This window comes from Tripterygium wilfordii, chromosome 23 (genome assembly GCF_013401445.1).
Source record: "Tripterygium wilfordii isolate XIE 37 chromosome 23, ASM1340144v1, whole genome shotgun sequence".
NCBI classification, from domain to species: Eukaryota; Viridiplantae; Streptophyta; class Magnoliopsida; order Celastrales; family Celastraceae; genus Tripterygium; species Tripterygium wilfordii.
The window spans coordinates 4,560,468-4,575,731 of NC_052254.1; the positions used below are offsets into that span (position 1 = coordinate 4,560,468).

Here is a 15,264-nt window from a genome sequence, read left to right on the forward strand (position 1 = left end):
ATGGTGATATTTCGATTTAGGATTCTGGTGTGATTGCCATGATTTGGGATGAAATCGCACAGTTGATTAATGCTTTGATTAAGTTACAGATTTGTAGCTTTTTTGGCACAGAGGTATGGATGATAGAAAAATGGGAAAGACTATGGCAGGCTCGTTGTCATCGTCGATGTCCTCGATCAGAATAGAGCTCTAGTTGATGCCCCGGATATGATTAGGACCCAAATGAATTTCAAGAGGTTGTCTCTAACTGACATCAAGATTGAGATTAACCAGGTGCCCTTGAAGAAGAATATGATTGAAGCTATGGAGAAGGCTGATGTCCAGAACAAGTGGGAGAACAACTCTTGGGGTAGGAAGCTGATTGTTCAGAAGAGAAGGGCGTCTCTTAATGACTTTGATAGATTTAAAATTATGTTGGCAAAGATCAAAAAATCTGGATTGGTGAAGCAGGAGCTTTCAAAGCTGAAGAAAGAAAGTGCCTTAGGCAATTATTTATAAGAACTTCCCAGTTTTGTTTGCAATGTTCTTGAAATGATGATGTTTTTGGATCTTACTATTTTTCTTGTGTAATTAAGAAAAGTGGATTTTGTCGGGAATGATGAATGAATGGATACAAATATTTTTCTGAGTCATTTTTGCTAGGACAAATAATATGATATGGAATTTGGTTGGCTTGGCTTACTTTTATATAGGTCCTCCCCCCTTCTCCTATATTGGGGCTTGGATTGTCGGCTTGGCCATGAGTGAATTACAATATCATAGTATCATGTATGATTTATGAGTGAGATTTTTCATGTACGATTTATGAGTGAGATTTTTCACCAAAAAAACATCTGTAAACTGGTAGAGAAATCTACATATGATCACTCAATATTGAAATTATAAGGCTAGGTTGTTTACTGACTGGTCTCTGTTCTAAGCAAATTGACTTTGTTGAATTATAATTATCTTTCAAAATAGTTCAACAACCCTGTCAACAATACATCAATAACCATGTCAACATTACATAGTAAGAATCAATTTTCCAGAATGAGTGCAACTCCAACAAATCTCAGTTTGAAAGAATGAGTGCAGCTCCAACAAATCCCAGTTTTTGCACTTTGCTGCAGCCCAACAAATCCCAGTTTTGCACTTTGTTGCAGCTCCAACAAATCCCAATTTCTCACTTTGCTACAGATCCAACAAATCCCATTTTTTCACTTTGCTATAGCTCCAACAACTCCAAGTTTTCCAGTTTAAGTGCAGCTCAAAAAAAATGTCAGCTAAACTGAAAAAAACAAAATAGAAGTAATTTTCAGTTTCTTAATACATCTCCAAAGTGAGGGTTTACCTATAATACATGTCAATATCAAACTGAAAAACTGATTACATAGGTTCTTGTAGTTGAATCATTCCCCAAGATCATGCCGTATCACTCCTGCGTGAGAAAAAAAGCAGCATAAATTAAATAGTAATAATTTCTAATAAGTGAACAATAAGTGGACAATTTCTCTAATAACTGAATAATATCAGCTTACCTATTTTTAATAAGTGGATAATTTCATTGCTCGTGTTTTTTTAGTACTCCACATTCGAATACTAAACCTAGCAGCCCGTGCATATTCATCGTAAAAATTATGAGCTTCAACTAATGAATCAAACTCTTGCTCAATTTTCGGAACTAGTTCAACCCTTACTTGAGGAACATAGTTAAAATCATTAGACGACGACGAACCCATATCCGTTTGTGATTCTGCATTACATCCAACACTAATACCATCCATAACTGGACAAAAAATCAACAAGTAGCACAACATCACAATAAGAATAAGAAAATCATGTCAATAAACATAAATCCCCAACTTTCACATATCGAAATCACCAACAGTCCAATATAATGATTGTAAACATGATTGCCAACACGAATTTCCAACATGAATTCTCAAAATTAATCCCCAACTCAATCACTGTTTGTTCATAACCTAACATCCAATTTTTGCCTAAATTCCATTTATTTTTTTAGAGATTCGTATCAGACATACGAAATAATAAAATGCAAAGGATTTGTGATTACCTTTAGACAACTCGAAGATGAGAGATGTGAACCTATTGTTCCGCGTCGACAGTTTTGTTAGTTCAAAGGATTTGTGATTACCTTTAGACAACTCGAAGATGAGAGATGTGAACCTATTGTTCCGCGTCGACAGTTTTGTTAGTTCGAGCAAGACAAGTTTCTCTCCGGCTGGATCTTCAAGTGAGAGAAGCAAGAGATCGCTTGTGTGATTTCTAGAGATGTTATGGTTAATTTCGGGAAGAGAAGGACTGGAAAGGGAGGATCATCCCAGGCTGGTCTCGCCACAGAGAGAACGAGAGATTCACGATAGAGAGAGAGAGAGAACGAGAGAAGAAGACGCACGTGGGAGTGAATGAAGAGGGTTTAATTTTGAGATCTAATCTGGTCCCTTGGTTTGATCCAATGGCTATTAAACCAGTCCTTACTTTGAGTCCTTATTTTGAGTCCTTATAAGAAAAAACCTGTATATATATATATAGAAATTCTCCCATAAGTACTCAAAGTAAGGACTTAAAATAAGTACAGCTTTTTGACCATTGATTTAAGTGAAATGACTAGTGGGACCCACTGGTTTGGATCCCACATGTTTTAAATCAATGGTCAAAAAGCTGTACTTATTTTAAGTCATTATTTTGAGTACTTATAAGAGAATTCTTCTACATATATATATATATATGTAGAAGAATTCTCTTATAAGTACTCAAAATAATGACTTAAAATAAGTACAGCTTTTTGACCATTGATTTAAAACATGTGGGATCCAAACCAGTGGGTCCCACTAGTCATTTCACTTAAATCAATGGTCAAAAAGCTGTACTTATTTTAAGTCCTTACTTTGAGTACTTATGGGAGAATTTCTATATATATATATATATATAAAGTTGTGGACATCCGCATAAGAGAATTTCTGTGTATATATATATACACACATAAATTCTCTTATGTGGATGTCCGCAACTTAATAACTTGCGCACTCCACTTTTTAAGTGTTTTTAAAAGTGAAATGACAAGTGTGACCGACTACTTTGGGTCTCATATGTTTTAAATCAATGATGAGATTGAGATACGTAAGTTAATATAACTTGCGGGTGTCCGCATAAAATAATTCCCGTATATATATATATAGTGTATATATAAGTATATATGTATATATATATATAGTAATGTATATATGTAGTATATATATGTATATATATGTTGTAGGATATTTATATGTCGTATATATATATATATGTTGTATATATAGTTGTAGGATATATATATATATATATGGTATGTATATGTGTACATATATATGATGTATATATATATATTTAGTATTGGGGTATGGGGGTTGGGGGGACTACAGCCTAGTGTAGTCCCCCCTCCCTCCGCCCTTGCCTATGAGCTATACCTGACACATTCTCCCATGCATCACAGCACCAGTGCACCCTCCTTGCGCCACTGTCAGACTCACTCGATGTTTCATCCACAGCGCTACAAAACCAGCACTCACATAGAAAGAAAACAACAAAATTTGCATGTGCCTTCCTTCTCCTCTCATAAAGCAAATAGGACTTCCGTGTTCAACCACAACATATATACACACACATATGTTTGTCCTCTCCAACTACATATTCTTGCATGGTCCCATATCTTTATCAATATTTTTTTCATCAAAATCCTAACACCTTTACACGTGTCATATGGGCACCACAAAAACATTAGATTAGCAACGCCCTGGTCTCTTTATAATCTGATTCCTCAATTTGCTTTTCAATATAACAAAAGTTTCCAATCTTTCTTTAGGTGTCAAGATTGTCCACACCTTTTCAACCCCTTGTTTAATCCCCGATTAAATCAACACATCATTGACTTGTGCTTGCCACAAGCCAAAATTTATTCTCCCATCAAATTTATCAATGTCGACTTTCATCCCTAACATGTTTGCTTCAAAGAATATTTAACCACCCAAGAAACTGAATCATAAAGCTCCGATACCAATTATTAGGAAATTTGCCTTGGATCCTCTTTAACATATAATATTTACACGACAATATAAAAATTGAAACTGAGAAAAAAAAACAATTAACACAAGAATATACGTGGAAAGCCTCCAAGATCGGAGGAAAAAATCACGGCATTGTCAAAAGACAACCAAGAGAAAACTTCACTATGTAGAAAATTTGTATAATCACACACCTATAATTTTACCCAAGAATACCTAAGAACCCAAGAGATTATCATAAGCCCCAATCTAGCATATATCTCTAACACCCTATAGCTTGAATCTCTAAACAAGAAATCTAGGCAAAACTCGAGAGATGCACCACAAAGTTATATCTCTTTGCTCTCTCTCAATGCACACAATCCTTTTATTTCTCTCTCCACCATGAGCTTCACCATTCATGCATGAGCTCCGCCTATGAGCTATATCCCACACACTCTCCCGTGCATCACAACACCAGTGCACCCTCCTTGCGCCACTGCCCGGCTCACTCGGTGCTTCATCCACGGCACTGCAAAACCAGCACTCATATAGAAAGAAACAAACAAAACTTGCGTGTGCCTTGTCCTCTCATAAAGCAAATAGGACTTCCGTGTTCAACCACAACATATACACACACATATGTTTGTCCTATTCAACTATTGCATGGTCCCATATCTTTATCAATATTTTTTTTATCAAAATAATAACACCTTAACACGTGTCATATGGGCATCACAAAAACATTAGATTAGCAACGCCCTGGTCTCTATATAATCTGATTCCTCAATTTGCTTTTCAATATAACAAAAGTTTCCAATTTTTCTTGTAGTAAACTAAACAGCCTAACAAAATGTCCATGGTTTCCTCCGAACCATCCCAGATCAGTCTTTCATGCAATCTTGTTGTCGAGGAGGACAAGCAAAAGCAAGAGCCGAATCTTCAACGCAAGGAGACAATTTCAACCTTTCCTAAAGTGAAAGATTGGACTGGGTTGAATTATCTCCATCAGTATCAAGGCTTTTAATTTGGAATCATGCATACTTCTTACAAGGTATCATGTCAGCTCAAGAAAACTTCAAACCACAACCTTGTGATATAATCATCAGCAGCGTTCCGAAATCTGGTTCAACATGGCTTAAGGCGCTTACTTTTTCGATCGTAACTCGAAACTGCTACGATGATTTCTCCTCTAGCCCTTTGTTTACTAAGATTTCTCATGACTGTGTTCCAAGATTGGAGCTTAACCTCACCGGAGACTCAGGCAACCAAAAGAGGGAAGTTCCGCTCGTGGCGACGCATCTTCCTTTCACTTCATTACCAAAATCCATCATTGATTCTAATAACAAAATTGTCTACATATGCAGGGACCCCAAAGATGCATTTGTTTCTTTATGGCACTTCTTTTATAAAACATTTTCGGCGAAGGGTGTTGAAATACTTCCTTTAGGGAAGGCTTTGGAGCAATTCTGCGATGGCTACTTTTTCTTCGGACCCTATTGGGACCATGTTTTGGGGTATTGGAAGGCCAGTCTTGAACTGCCTGAGAGGGTTTTGTTCCTGAAATATGAGGCACTGAAGAAAGACGGTGAAGCCCAAGTCAAGAGATTGGCAGAATTCATGGGATATCCATTCTCACTTGAGGAAGAAAATAATGGAGCTGTTGAGAATATCGTAAGGACTTGCAGCTTCGACTTTATGAGCAACCTGGAGGTCAATAAAAATGGTAAGAGGGGAGAAGACACGCCCTTTCCACATCCAAATAGTATTTACTTTAGGAAAGGTGATGTCGGGGATTGGAAGAATCACTTGACAGTCGAAATGGCAGCCCGCGTCGATTCAATATCGGAACAGAAGTTGTTGGGTTCTGGCCTTAACTTGACATGTCTTACATAGGAGGCCAGATTACTTACTCTCGATCTGGAGCTGCAACCCCAATAAGATTATTATGTAATGGCAACTGGGATTTGGGAACCAGTTAGGATTTTGTTGTGGATCTGATGCCTTATGTCATGTCAATTGAGATACTTGTAACACTGCTTGTATTGTAGCTTGTTCAAACTGTTTCAGCATGGTTTTGATTTTCTATGTCTATGAAGTTTTTGGAGATAGCGCATTGTTGAACCAAAAGTCCTACATTTTATCATTGTGCTATTTGATTAAAGGTTTGATGCGATGAATTTATATGCAACATATTTGAATTTGACGTGTACAATATGTTACTTAATATTTCGGCAATATTTTAATAAGAAGGTAGAAAACAATCAGCGTAAAATTTCTCACAACAAAATGTCTTAACAATTAACGATTCTTCCCAACGTATCATGTACATTGTTGGCCCTCTTATGGGACCCGGCGAAGTGTAATGGGAATATTGGAAACTAATGGCCTTTTTCTTGGTGTCTTCATCAAATATTCAGAGTTTGTATTAATGAACCGCAAAATTAGGACAATAGATTAAATTAAAAGGTGGAATATCAAATTAAATGTATATACCAAAATAAATTTAATTGCATGAAAACTTACATTAATTATCCAACGTTATATCATCATTTACGAGAGATGTCATATCACCCCACATGATGAAATTATCACCAGTCCAAAATATTGTACTGAAAACACATCACAAGTTGAGTTAAAATTTTATTACATTGGTTAGGTGAACAATGTAATTAGAATAGTGTAATAAAGCATTGAATCCATTTTGGGCCAGTGTAATAGGACCCTGTTGGGAACAATCAACATAAAATGTAAGCAAATTTAGTAAGCAAAATCAAATGTAAAAGATAAAAATAAATTTTTTTTAAAAAAAAAACCCGCAAATCTATTCTAGTAATATTCAAACCCTCTCACGCAGAACCAAAAACCCACAAATAAATTAATAAGAAAACCGAATCAGAATAAAGACTTTTGTTCAAAAAATAAACGGGATATGGTTTATCCCACCAACATCACCAATTGCATGATAACACCTGGAAGAATGATGACATCGTCTGAACCATCGTCCTAAAATTATAATTTTAGATCCACTATGTGAATTTATGAAAAAATCACTAGAAATTCATTATGTGTATACATTTCATTATGATCCCGAAAGAGTAGTGATGTGAGATTTCAAACCACTAAAATTATAGCAATTCAAAACTCAATTTGTATTCACAAGTGTACGAATCAATAGTAGTATAACTTAGTAAATACGAGTGCTGTACTCACATGGATTAAAACATTAGTCTGTTTTCTAATTCCAAAATTTACTATAGTATCACCGAATAAAAAGTCAAGATTGTTTATGGTTGAAAAAGTAAGAAATTAAAAACATTAAAGAGAAATCAAATTGATGGAAGTACTAGGATTCCGATTTCACCATCTTATTGTACTTAAATCCTTTAGTTTGTCAATTATCAATTCCTTCATGTATGTCAAAGACCAAGTCCTCTAATTCATGTAGTAGTCATGGCGTCTAACTTACTACGTCTATTCTTAATTTGCAACTATCCATGACATCTAGACTAGTTTAACAAACAAGAATACAATTAGATCTATGTCAACGTATGTAACGATCAATTGAATCCTCACATATGACGTCTATGTCTAGGCAATCATGGTATTCAAATTGAAAGAAACTATTACCAATTCGAGCGTGACGTCAACTACGAATTACATCAGAACAATCGAATCTAGATGATAGCTAAGCATCATAGTCCAATCATCAATTAACCACATTAATCAACACTTCACATAGCATAAAGAAGTCAATAATTAATCAAACTAACATCATTAAGCACAATCAAAGAGGTTACATCAACCCCTAACAAAAAGATTGAGCTACTTATGTTACAAGAACAAAATAAAAGCTAAAGAGAATGTGGTTCACCAACTCCCTTCTATTTGTACTAGAGAATTCCTTTTTATATTGAATACTTCCTTCAATTGATACTCTCCTTCTCCTAGTTGAATTTGGTTGTCCTTTTCATTACTGGTCCGATTTTCTTTCAAAGAATCACAATTCTTCCTTGATTTCACCGGGTCCCACTCTGATTCCCTTCATCCCTTATAAATTTTGTCACGTGAAGCTTGGACTTGTATCCTAATCAAACTTGAGTTGCGTCGCCCTTATTTCCTTCATTGTGCCAAAGTCAAAGATCAACTCTAACTTGAATTCTTCTCTTTATGACCGCGTGCACAATTTACTTGGTGGCCCCACTTTCTTCTTTTGCTTTCTTTGTCATACTAGCTGGAAGCCCTTATGAGTGGCGGGGTCTGTTGTAATTTACAACCACGTTCGTTGTAAATGCATTATTCAATGTTATAATTTTTTTATAAATTTCAAAAAATTATGATTATATTTTGATCGAAATTACGAGTTTAACGGTATATTTTTTGTTTTAAACAAAAATCAAATTGAACATGAGAAAGGAAATGAAAATTTTGGATCGTTGAATATAAACCCGAAACAATCAACGTTTCTTTTTGACGTGAATTTTATTTTTGTTTGAAACAAATACTATACCGTTAAACTTGTAATTCCGATAAAACACAATCATGATTTTTTTGAAATTTATAAAAAAAATTATTAAGTGATGAAAGTTAATTTACAGCAGACCCCCGGCTTTCGCCCTTGATCTCCTTCCTCTTCTAGCTTTTTATTTCCTTCATGGGTCTGAGAGAGGGCTTTAAAGTATGGGCTTGAATATATCAAATGTTTATGATAGTTTTAGTCACACCCTGGTTTTTTCTAAAGACACTCAATCTAAGTTGACAATCCCTTGTAAAAATCAGTTGACGGGGTGTCTTTAGAAAAATCGGGATGTGATTAAAGCTATCCAATGTTTATTAGCAAGCCCAACAACAATTTAGCCTTAGAATATTCTTTCTTCAATAAATCCATAAAATTGTCCGCTTTCATCACTTTTCATGGTTATGAATCTGAAAACCGTGTTAGGTTTGATTTGAAATTTGACATCATTCCGGATCATGTGTAGAGTAGGAGTCCGCCGTGCTGTAACATTTTTTCAGGTAACCGTCCGGACAGGTGTTTAGGCGTCCGGATGATTGGGTATATATGAAGCAGCAAACGAGGTTTACTGGAGATCTTTCCACAAGGATATCTAGACAACCCGTCCAGAAGAGAAATGTAGGTCGTGCTCTATTGAAAATCAAGTTAGAATGCGGGCAAAGGACTAGGCGTCCAAACAGGCTGAGTAGCCGTCCGGACCAAACAAGCTGAGTAGCCGTCCGGACAACTGTCGAGGCAGTATTATTTTTGTATAAATAGGGAACTTGTCTCTAAGTTTATTTAACCCTAATTTTCTCTCGGTGGGGAAAACTTTGTGGTTCATCTCTTGGTGTATCTCTCGGGAGTTCGAATATGGGTTCAAGAGTATGAAACTATAAGAAGTTCGAGATGTAGAATCATAAAAGGGATATGCTGAATTGGGGCTTATGAAAAAATCTCTAGGGTTCTTAAGTAGAAAGAGGTCACTGACAATATGATTATAATCATTTCATATCATTCATATATTGTGAGTTTCTCTGGTTGTCTCTGTCAACACCCATGCTTTTTTTTTTTTCGTTTTAGAGTTTTTCTACGTAAATTTTATGTTTGTTGATTGTATTATCTCAAGTTCAATTTCTATTTGTTGATAATTATGAAAAAAGATCCTGAAAGTAATTTCTCAACAAACCAAAATCACAATAATTTTATGTAATATCCACAATTATTTCAATGAAAAGAGATAAGAGCAAGTGCAAATTGAGGTATAAAAATAAGTATAATATGGAGATATCAAATTGTGAATAGTCATTTTCCAGTGCATGGTGCACATAATTGAACATGACACCGCATACATAAGATCCTAGGAGAAAAAAATAAGTCTTACTGCGACCTATCAAGTGTACCGAGTGCAGAGAACAAATCAACAATTATAAATAATGTATCATATCATTCGATGAGCTTCACATTCTAACTTCTTCGAAGAAATCTTCACGGCTAATAAAAATGGCAAGCCCCAATAAAGAGGAGCATGATTAGGATATGTCTTGAAGAAGAAATTAAAACACAAGGACAAATAAATCCTACTCCTAGTGTGCTAGTCATTTGTAAAGGAAAAAAAAGGTACATAGAACTGTCCTTCATAGCAACAAGTTGACGCCTAATGGAAAAATACTAGCGCGCACAAAGCACTCTCTAGCAGCAGAAAAATGAAACCCACCACCTGACTGTGTTTACGACATGTGATTTAGTCCAGTTACAAGATCCGGAAGTTGCATCTGAAAGCATTCCACATACGAATTGTTATTTCTAGCAACAAACACATAGGATGGCTACTAATTGAAAGGAAATATGGATAGCAAAAGGCAAACGCAATTTCACATAGCATTCAGGTTTTACTACAGGCGAAAAAGCTTTTCTTTGAATAATTAAATGCATGCACCAATACACATTTCCTAAGTTACACAAGAAAACATAGACAAACCAAGTATACAAGAGCAAGAAAGGAAGAAAATGAGTATTCTGTAAAAGCAGTGGCTGAAAAAGTGTTGCTGTTATTATTACTTTTTCATAAGGATAGAAAAAGAAATCAGAAATGATGAATTCCGACATTAAAGAAACACAAATGTGAATGACAAACAACACTTTCTATTTTACCTTATCTTAGCCAGCATTTAGAAGCAATATGTTTATAAATTGTTGTCTAGAAGATATATTGAGAAAGTACAAAAAGAGCAAGTGACACCAGCCTTCAGTAGATTTGAAAAGGAATAACTGGAAGCCGAAAACAGCAACATGGATGCTCTTGTTGAATGAAATTGAGACATTTAGTTGAAAGAATATCATAAACAAATTTTCAGACCAGCACGTAGAGAGTATAAAAATTTCACAACCTATTTTTTACTTAAAATACGACTAAATAAATAGTATTTCTTCAAAAGAAGTATTATCCAAACAATATCATTCATAGTATTCTTTTCTCATTCCACTATTCAATAGAAAAATTATTGTAAGTCAAATCCTTCCCTTCCAATTTCTCAATGTAAACTATCTGCTTTGTGTCTTTTAAAGGTAACATGCCAATTACGCAGCAATATAAATATCTTGAGTATTATCTCTTTCTCACAAAGGACTGCAGCAAATTTAATTGAATTGATCTAACGTGACAGGTAATTACTAGAACTAACTCCAAGCAGTAACACAAGTAGGAAGAGAATAAAATCTTAATCATTCAAGGTTTACCGTATTGATCTAACCTTAATTTACAAACTAGAGTTCCTCCAATTTCTTTTATTTTATGTTTCCAAAAAAGACTTAAAAATTTCGAGTTTGTAATTATGAATAATAGAACAGATCAAACTGCCATAATAATTGCAAGAACAGAAGAGATTTACCCTAGCAGACCCCTGCCCTGCCAACTTCTGGGAGTCACCGTTAAGTTGATGAGGGCACCTTGCCTCATAGCCACTACAGGTATTGCCTGGCCCTGATTTGCTTGGGCTTCGGAAGCGAGCCTTTGCAGCAAATTCTCACCACGCTGGTAATCCACATTTCCAAATTTGAGAATCTGATCTCCAAGTTGCAAACCATCTGCTGCTGTTGGAGATGCATCCACTATTTCATCAACAACTGCAAATAGAATACTGGCAATAGCATCCAAGTCCATGGCAGTAGGAGAATCTCTCGGAACAACATTGTTTGAGGATGAAGGTGCAACAACAGTATCAATGGAGGAGCTTTGGTTAATTGACATCTCATCATCACCTTCAAAAGACGGGAAAAGAAGTTTAATCAGCTTATCACATATGGAACAACCTGTGAATCTCCACATAACACTTTCAATTACTATACGAGTACACATCTCCAAAAAACAGAGACAATTCATATGCGAATGATAAAGAAGATGATACGAATTCTTCAAAAACTTCTAAAAAATTGAAGCATAAAACTTGCTAACAAAGCCAGGGATCAATCATATTAATAATAGGAAAGGAAATTCTGTCTTTAATTACAAACACTAAAGAAAGAAGAATACATGATACAAACTAAATGAAGAATGCATAAAGTTGCACTAGAGCACAAGGCTCCCACAGTGATACAAATGCAGAATGACCATTAGATATTAGACAGCTGCTGCCCTGCAAAAGCAGATATAAGGTTCGTATCTTACTACATAGTCATTATGTCTTTCAGCACATAGGATAAATTCTTGTAAAAAACTGTCCAATCTTTTGGCATCAAGTAGATCACAAAGTTGAGATAGATATATTGGCCATAAATAAATATGGGACAATACATAAATACTTAAATATGGATATAGATATGTCTGAATTGCATGTATCAATGTATGCATTCTACAATTTATCATATGTTACTCAGAACAGGCCGCGAAAGTACAAGCAAGTATTGGAATTGATTTTTGCCACAGAATCTCTGTTAGGGCATTATCAGGTGCACTAACATCAAAAAGAAAAACAGTAAGATAGCTTTAAATTGCTTTTAGAAAAACATACTTGATTAGAGAAAATAGGTCTATCTCAAAATTTGGTGTCAACTGACTAGTGACGCACCTGAATCTATAGTGGAGGAAGATCTAGGAGCAAGCCTAGCTGAATGCAGAACTTGTATATTTGCATTTATTTTTTCTGTAATCTCTTTGTGATCATTTCTCAGCACTGCAAATAGGATAGGGAAAACCTTAGTCAACAAACCTGTCATCTGGAAGATACACGTCTAAATATATTATGAAGCAGTACCACCTCCTGCCAATAATATCTCGTCTTCATGCGAATAGCACTTGTATTGAGTTATCGCAATTTTTAGAATCTATAGCTGTTCTGACAGACTGACACATGGCCCAAAACCAATGCTTGAAGCATATCAAAACATCAGTTTCAAAGTTGGAACTGCTTGATAATAATTCAAACCTTCAAACAAAACCACATAAACAAAATTATAGCATCTTATTTTTATGAGCAGAAACTCGAATTTGTTTTACCAGTCAGTTTAGTCATTTAATTTTTTTTTTTTTTGTTGAAAGAAACACACTCTTATACATACATGGCTATTCATTAAAGAAACTTTTGAATAACCTTTTAAAACCCATTTATCATTATAAAAATATGTAATATTGCAATTTAATTCAAGGGTTAGTTTGGGGTTCGTATGACAGTGCTGCATATTCAAATTTGCTATGAAGAAAGAAGAACCAAAATAAAGGATTCTCTATTTGCAAGCTATTCAACTTGCTAGTCATGCAGTAGCAAGTCTCAATATCCCTTGTCAAGATTTAAATAGTTGCATTAACTCTCAACCATGTTAAGGCCCAAAAATTATGTTTAAATCATCAGTAATTTCCAATAATTAGACCTAGAAACTAAGATAAAGTAATTAAAATGAGACACCAAAAAATGCTAAATACAGAAGTCCATCAACGAAAATGAGCACTTTACCAGTAAGGCGGTGTCTTTCTGCCCGTACAACTGGAACATCAACGTCTGACCGAGGAAATCCCTAAACATTCAGTTTACAATTTGAATATCTGGAGGAAGTCCAATACATTCCAAGCACTAACATCTCTTAGAGAAAATGAAGAATTATGAACAAAAAAGACAAATCAAATGGAAATCCAGTGTGTGAGCGTGCCCGGGCAATTACACAGAAATGAGTAAATTGTCAAATTAGGGCATTGACTGAATTATTTATTGAGCTAAAATCGTCATGCTAAGAAACATAAATAGCTGAGTAACAATACGATCCTTGGTTTTCCTTCGCTCCAGTGATTTCCAAAATCAATCGATATGAGAGAAGATACTGAAAAAATACTAAACCTCTTCCAAACAAAAATAACAACAGGGAATTTTTTTTTAATAAAGAAGAGGAGAAGAAGAAACCATCCCTCGGAGTCAACAAGATTTCCGGAGAGACCAGGGCCGCCAGGCTGACAGAGGCGCTCGATGATGGCGTTCATCTTTACCTCCATAGCTGTTCTCTTTTGCATTAGAGACATTGTTTCTGCTTTCACATTCGTCCCCACCATTGTTGCTTCACTTTAATGCTTTTTTGTGCGCCTATAAGGTAGCCGAGCTATATAGAGAGTGAGAGGAGGCTTAAAGCAGTGGATTGTCTGGGTGGAGATGAAAACCTTCCGATGCCATTTCGAATTGGTTAGTGTTTTATTTTTTTATTTTTTTTAAAGGTCACGTAGACCGAAATATATTCAGTAATCCCAAATGAAAGAAAAAAATTTGAGACCCTTAAGCACTGGGTTCATTATAGAGATGGATTATAACATAAATATGGATTATAACTAAGAGGGTTTATGAAAATAGATAGAAAAACATAAACATAAAATCAATCGTCGTCGGATATTCTCGGACGACCCCATATTCTATCAGATATCATCGTCCGAGACCGAACGATAATGTGTTACATCAAAATTGGTCAGATTAAGCAAACAAAGATGATAAAAAAATGAACATAGCAGCTTTGATTGATCTATTGAGAACTCCTCCAAACAAATATAGAAGTAGATCAAGAGCTAAATCCAAATCTAACTCTACCAAAATCATGATCATCCATTCTTGATCAAGGAGTTTGGAATTCAAAATGTATTAGAGAATCTATGATTATACATCGGAAACAAAACCATATTCCAAACGAAATTATGAGGAAAGAATCATGATATGCTCGTAGTGTTTATTCAACAAAATATCAACAAATTAAGAGTGTGTTTGGATTGAGAGATTTGGAGGGAAGGGAAAGAAAGGGAAATAGAGTTTCCTTCTAATTCTCTTGTTTGGATAGTTTATTAAAAATTAAGGGGAGAGATTTGAGGGGATTTGGGAGGAAGATTTCTTTAAATTCTTGTCAAAATTCTCTCTCCAAAATGGAGTCGTTTGGACGGAAGGGATTACTAATTAAGTCATTTATAAGTTAAATATCTATTTTACCCTTGTATATAATATTTTAACATAAAAATAAGGATAAATTAGTAAATTAAACAAATTTTCTTTCCTTCTTTTTTTTATCTACCCAAACATGGGAGAGGGAAAAATAGTCCCCCTTCCCCTCCATTCCCTTCTCTCCCCCTCCCCTCCTTTCTCTTCCCTTCCCCCCAAATCACTCAATACAAACACACTCTAAAAGAAGAAAAGTAAAAAAGGGAAGAATATCTTTTTTGTTGTAACTTTGTATTGTATGATGTACGAGTGACATGATTACTCAGTAATTACTTCAAAGTATTTGTTTAAA

At 35.1% G+C, this 15,264-nt stretch overlaps 2 protein-coding genes, 1 long non-coding RNA gene and 1 pseudogene across 4 annotated transcripts; 2 read left to right on the plus strand and 2 right to left on the minus strand.

The window, feature by feature from the left end:
* On the plus strand, nucleotides 1–665 carry LOC119992700 (60S ribosomal protein L14-2-like). Its single transcript, XM_038839493.1, has 2 exons — nucleotides 1–27; nucleotides 127–665. Exons 1-2 carry the CDS (start codon nucleotides 1–3, stop codon nucleotides 496–498), a joined length of 399 nt encoding a protein of 132 aa, XP_038695421.1. The 3' UTR covers nucleotides 499–665.
* A 250-nt stretch (nucleotides 666–915) lies between these two features.
* LOC119992434 lies at nucleotides 916–1,749 on the minus strand. The gene is made up of 2 exons (XR_005466399.1): nucleotides 1,370–1,749; nucleotides 916–1,267 (listed from the first exon to the last, which is right to left on the minus strand). It is a non-coding gene; the product is annotated as an uncharacterized LOC119992434 (long non-coding RNA).
* Nucleotides 1,750–4,810: 3,061 nt separating this feature from the next.
* On the plus strand, nucleotides 4,811–6,128 carry LOC119993597 (annotated as a pseudogene).
* Nucleotides 6,129–9,912: 3,784 nt separating this feature from the next.
* On the minus strand, nucleotides 9,913–14,176 carry LOC119992594 (26S proteasome non-ATPase regulatory subunit 9-like). Of its 2 annotated transcripts, none has more exons than XM_038839369.1 (5): nucleotides 13,910–14,176; nucleotides 13,464–13,524; nucleotides 12,582–12,686; nucleotides 11,406–11,775; nucleotides 9,913–10,320 (listed from the first exon to the last, which is right to left on the minus strand). In XM_038839369.1, the coding sequence occupies exons 1-5, from the start codon at nucleotides 14,048–14,050 to the stop codon at nucleotides 10,245–10,247; spliced, it is 753 nt and encodes a 250-aa protein (XP_038695297.1). In that variant the 5' UTR covers nucleotides 14,051–14,176; the 3' UTR covers nucleotides 9,913–10,244. The 2 variants fall into 2 exon arrangements, with proteins under 2 accessions (XP_038695297.1, XP_038695298.1); XM_038839370.1 differs by having other exon boundaries at nucleotides 9,913–10,289; nucleotides 13,910–14,174.
* Between the last annotated feature and the right edge of the window lie 1,088 nt (nucleotides 14,177–15,264).

Bases quoted from the DNA above. Each gene is read 5' to 3' on its own strand.
- LOC119992594 (XM_038839369.1), bottom strand. From the start codon at position 14,050: ATGGTGGGGACGAATGTGAAAGCAGAAACAATGTCTCTAATGCAAAAG. The intron at 13,525-13,909 runs GGATGGTTTCTT...CTGAATGTTTAG, and splicing joins GAAATCTTGTTGACTCCGAG to GGATTTCCTCGGTCAGACGT. The intron at 12,687-13,463 runs GTAAAGTGCTCA...TCCTATTTGCAG, and splicing joins AGAAAGACACCGCCTTACTG to TGCTGAGAAATGATCACAAA.
- LOC119992700 (XM_038839493.1), top strand. From the start codon at position 1: ATGGTGATATTTCGATTTAGGATTCTG. The intron at 28-126 runs GTGTGATTGCCA...TATGGATGATAG, and splicing joins TATTTCGATTTAGGATTCTG to AAAAATGGGAAAGACTATGG.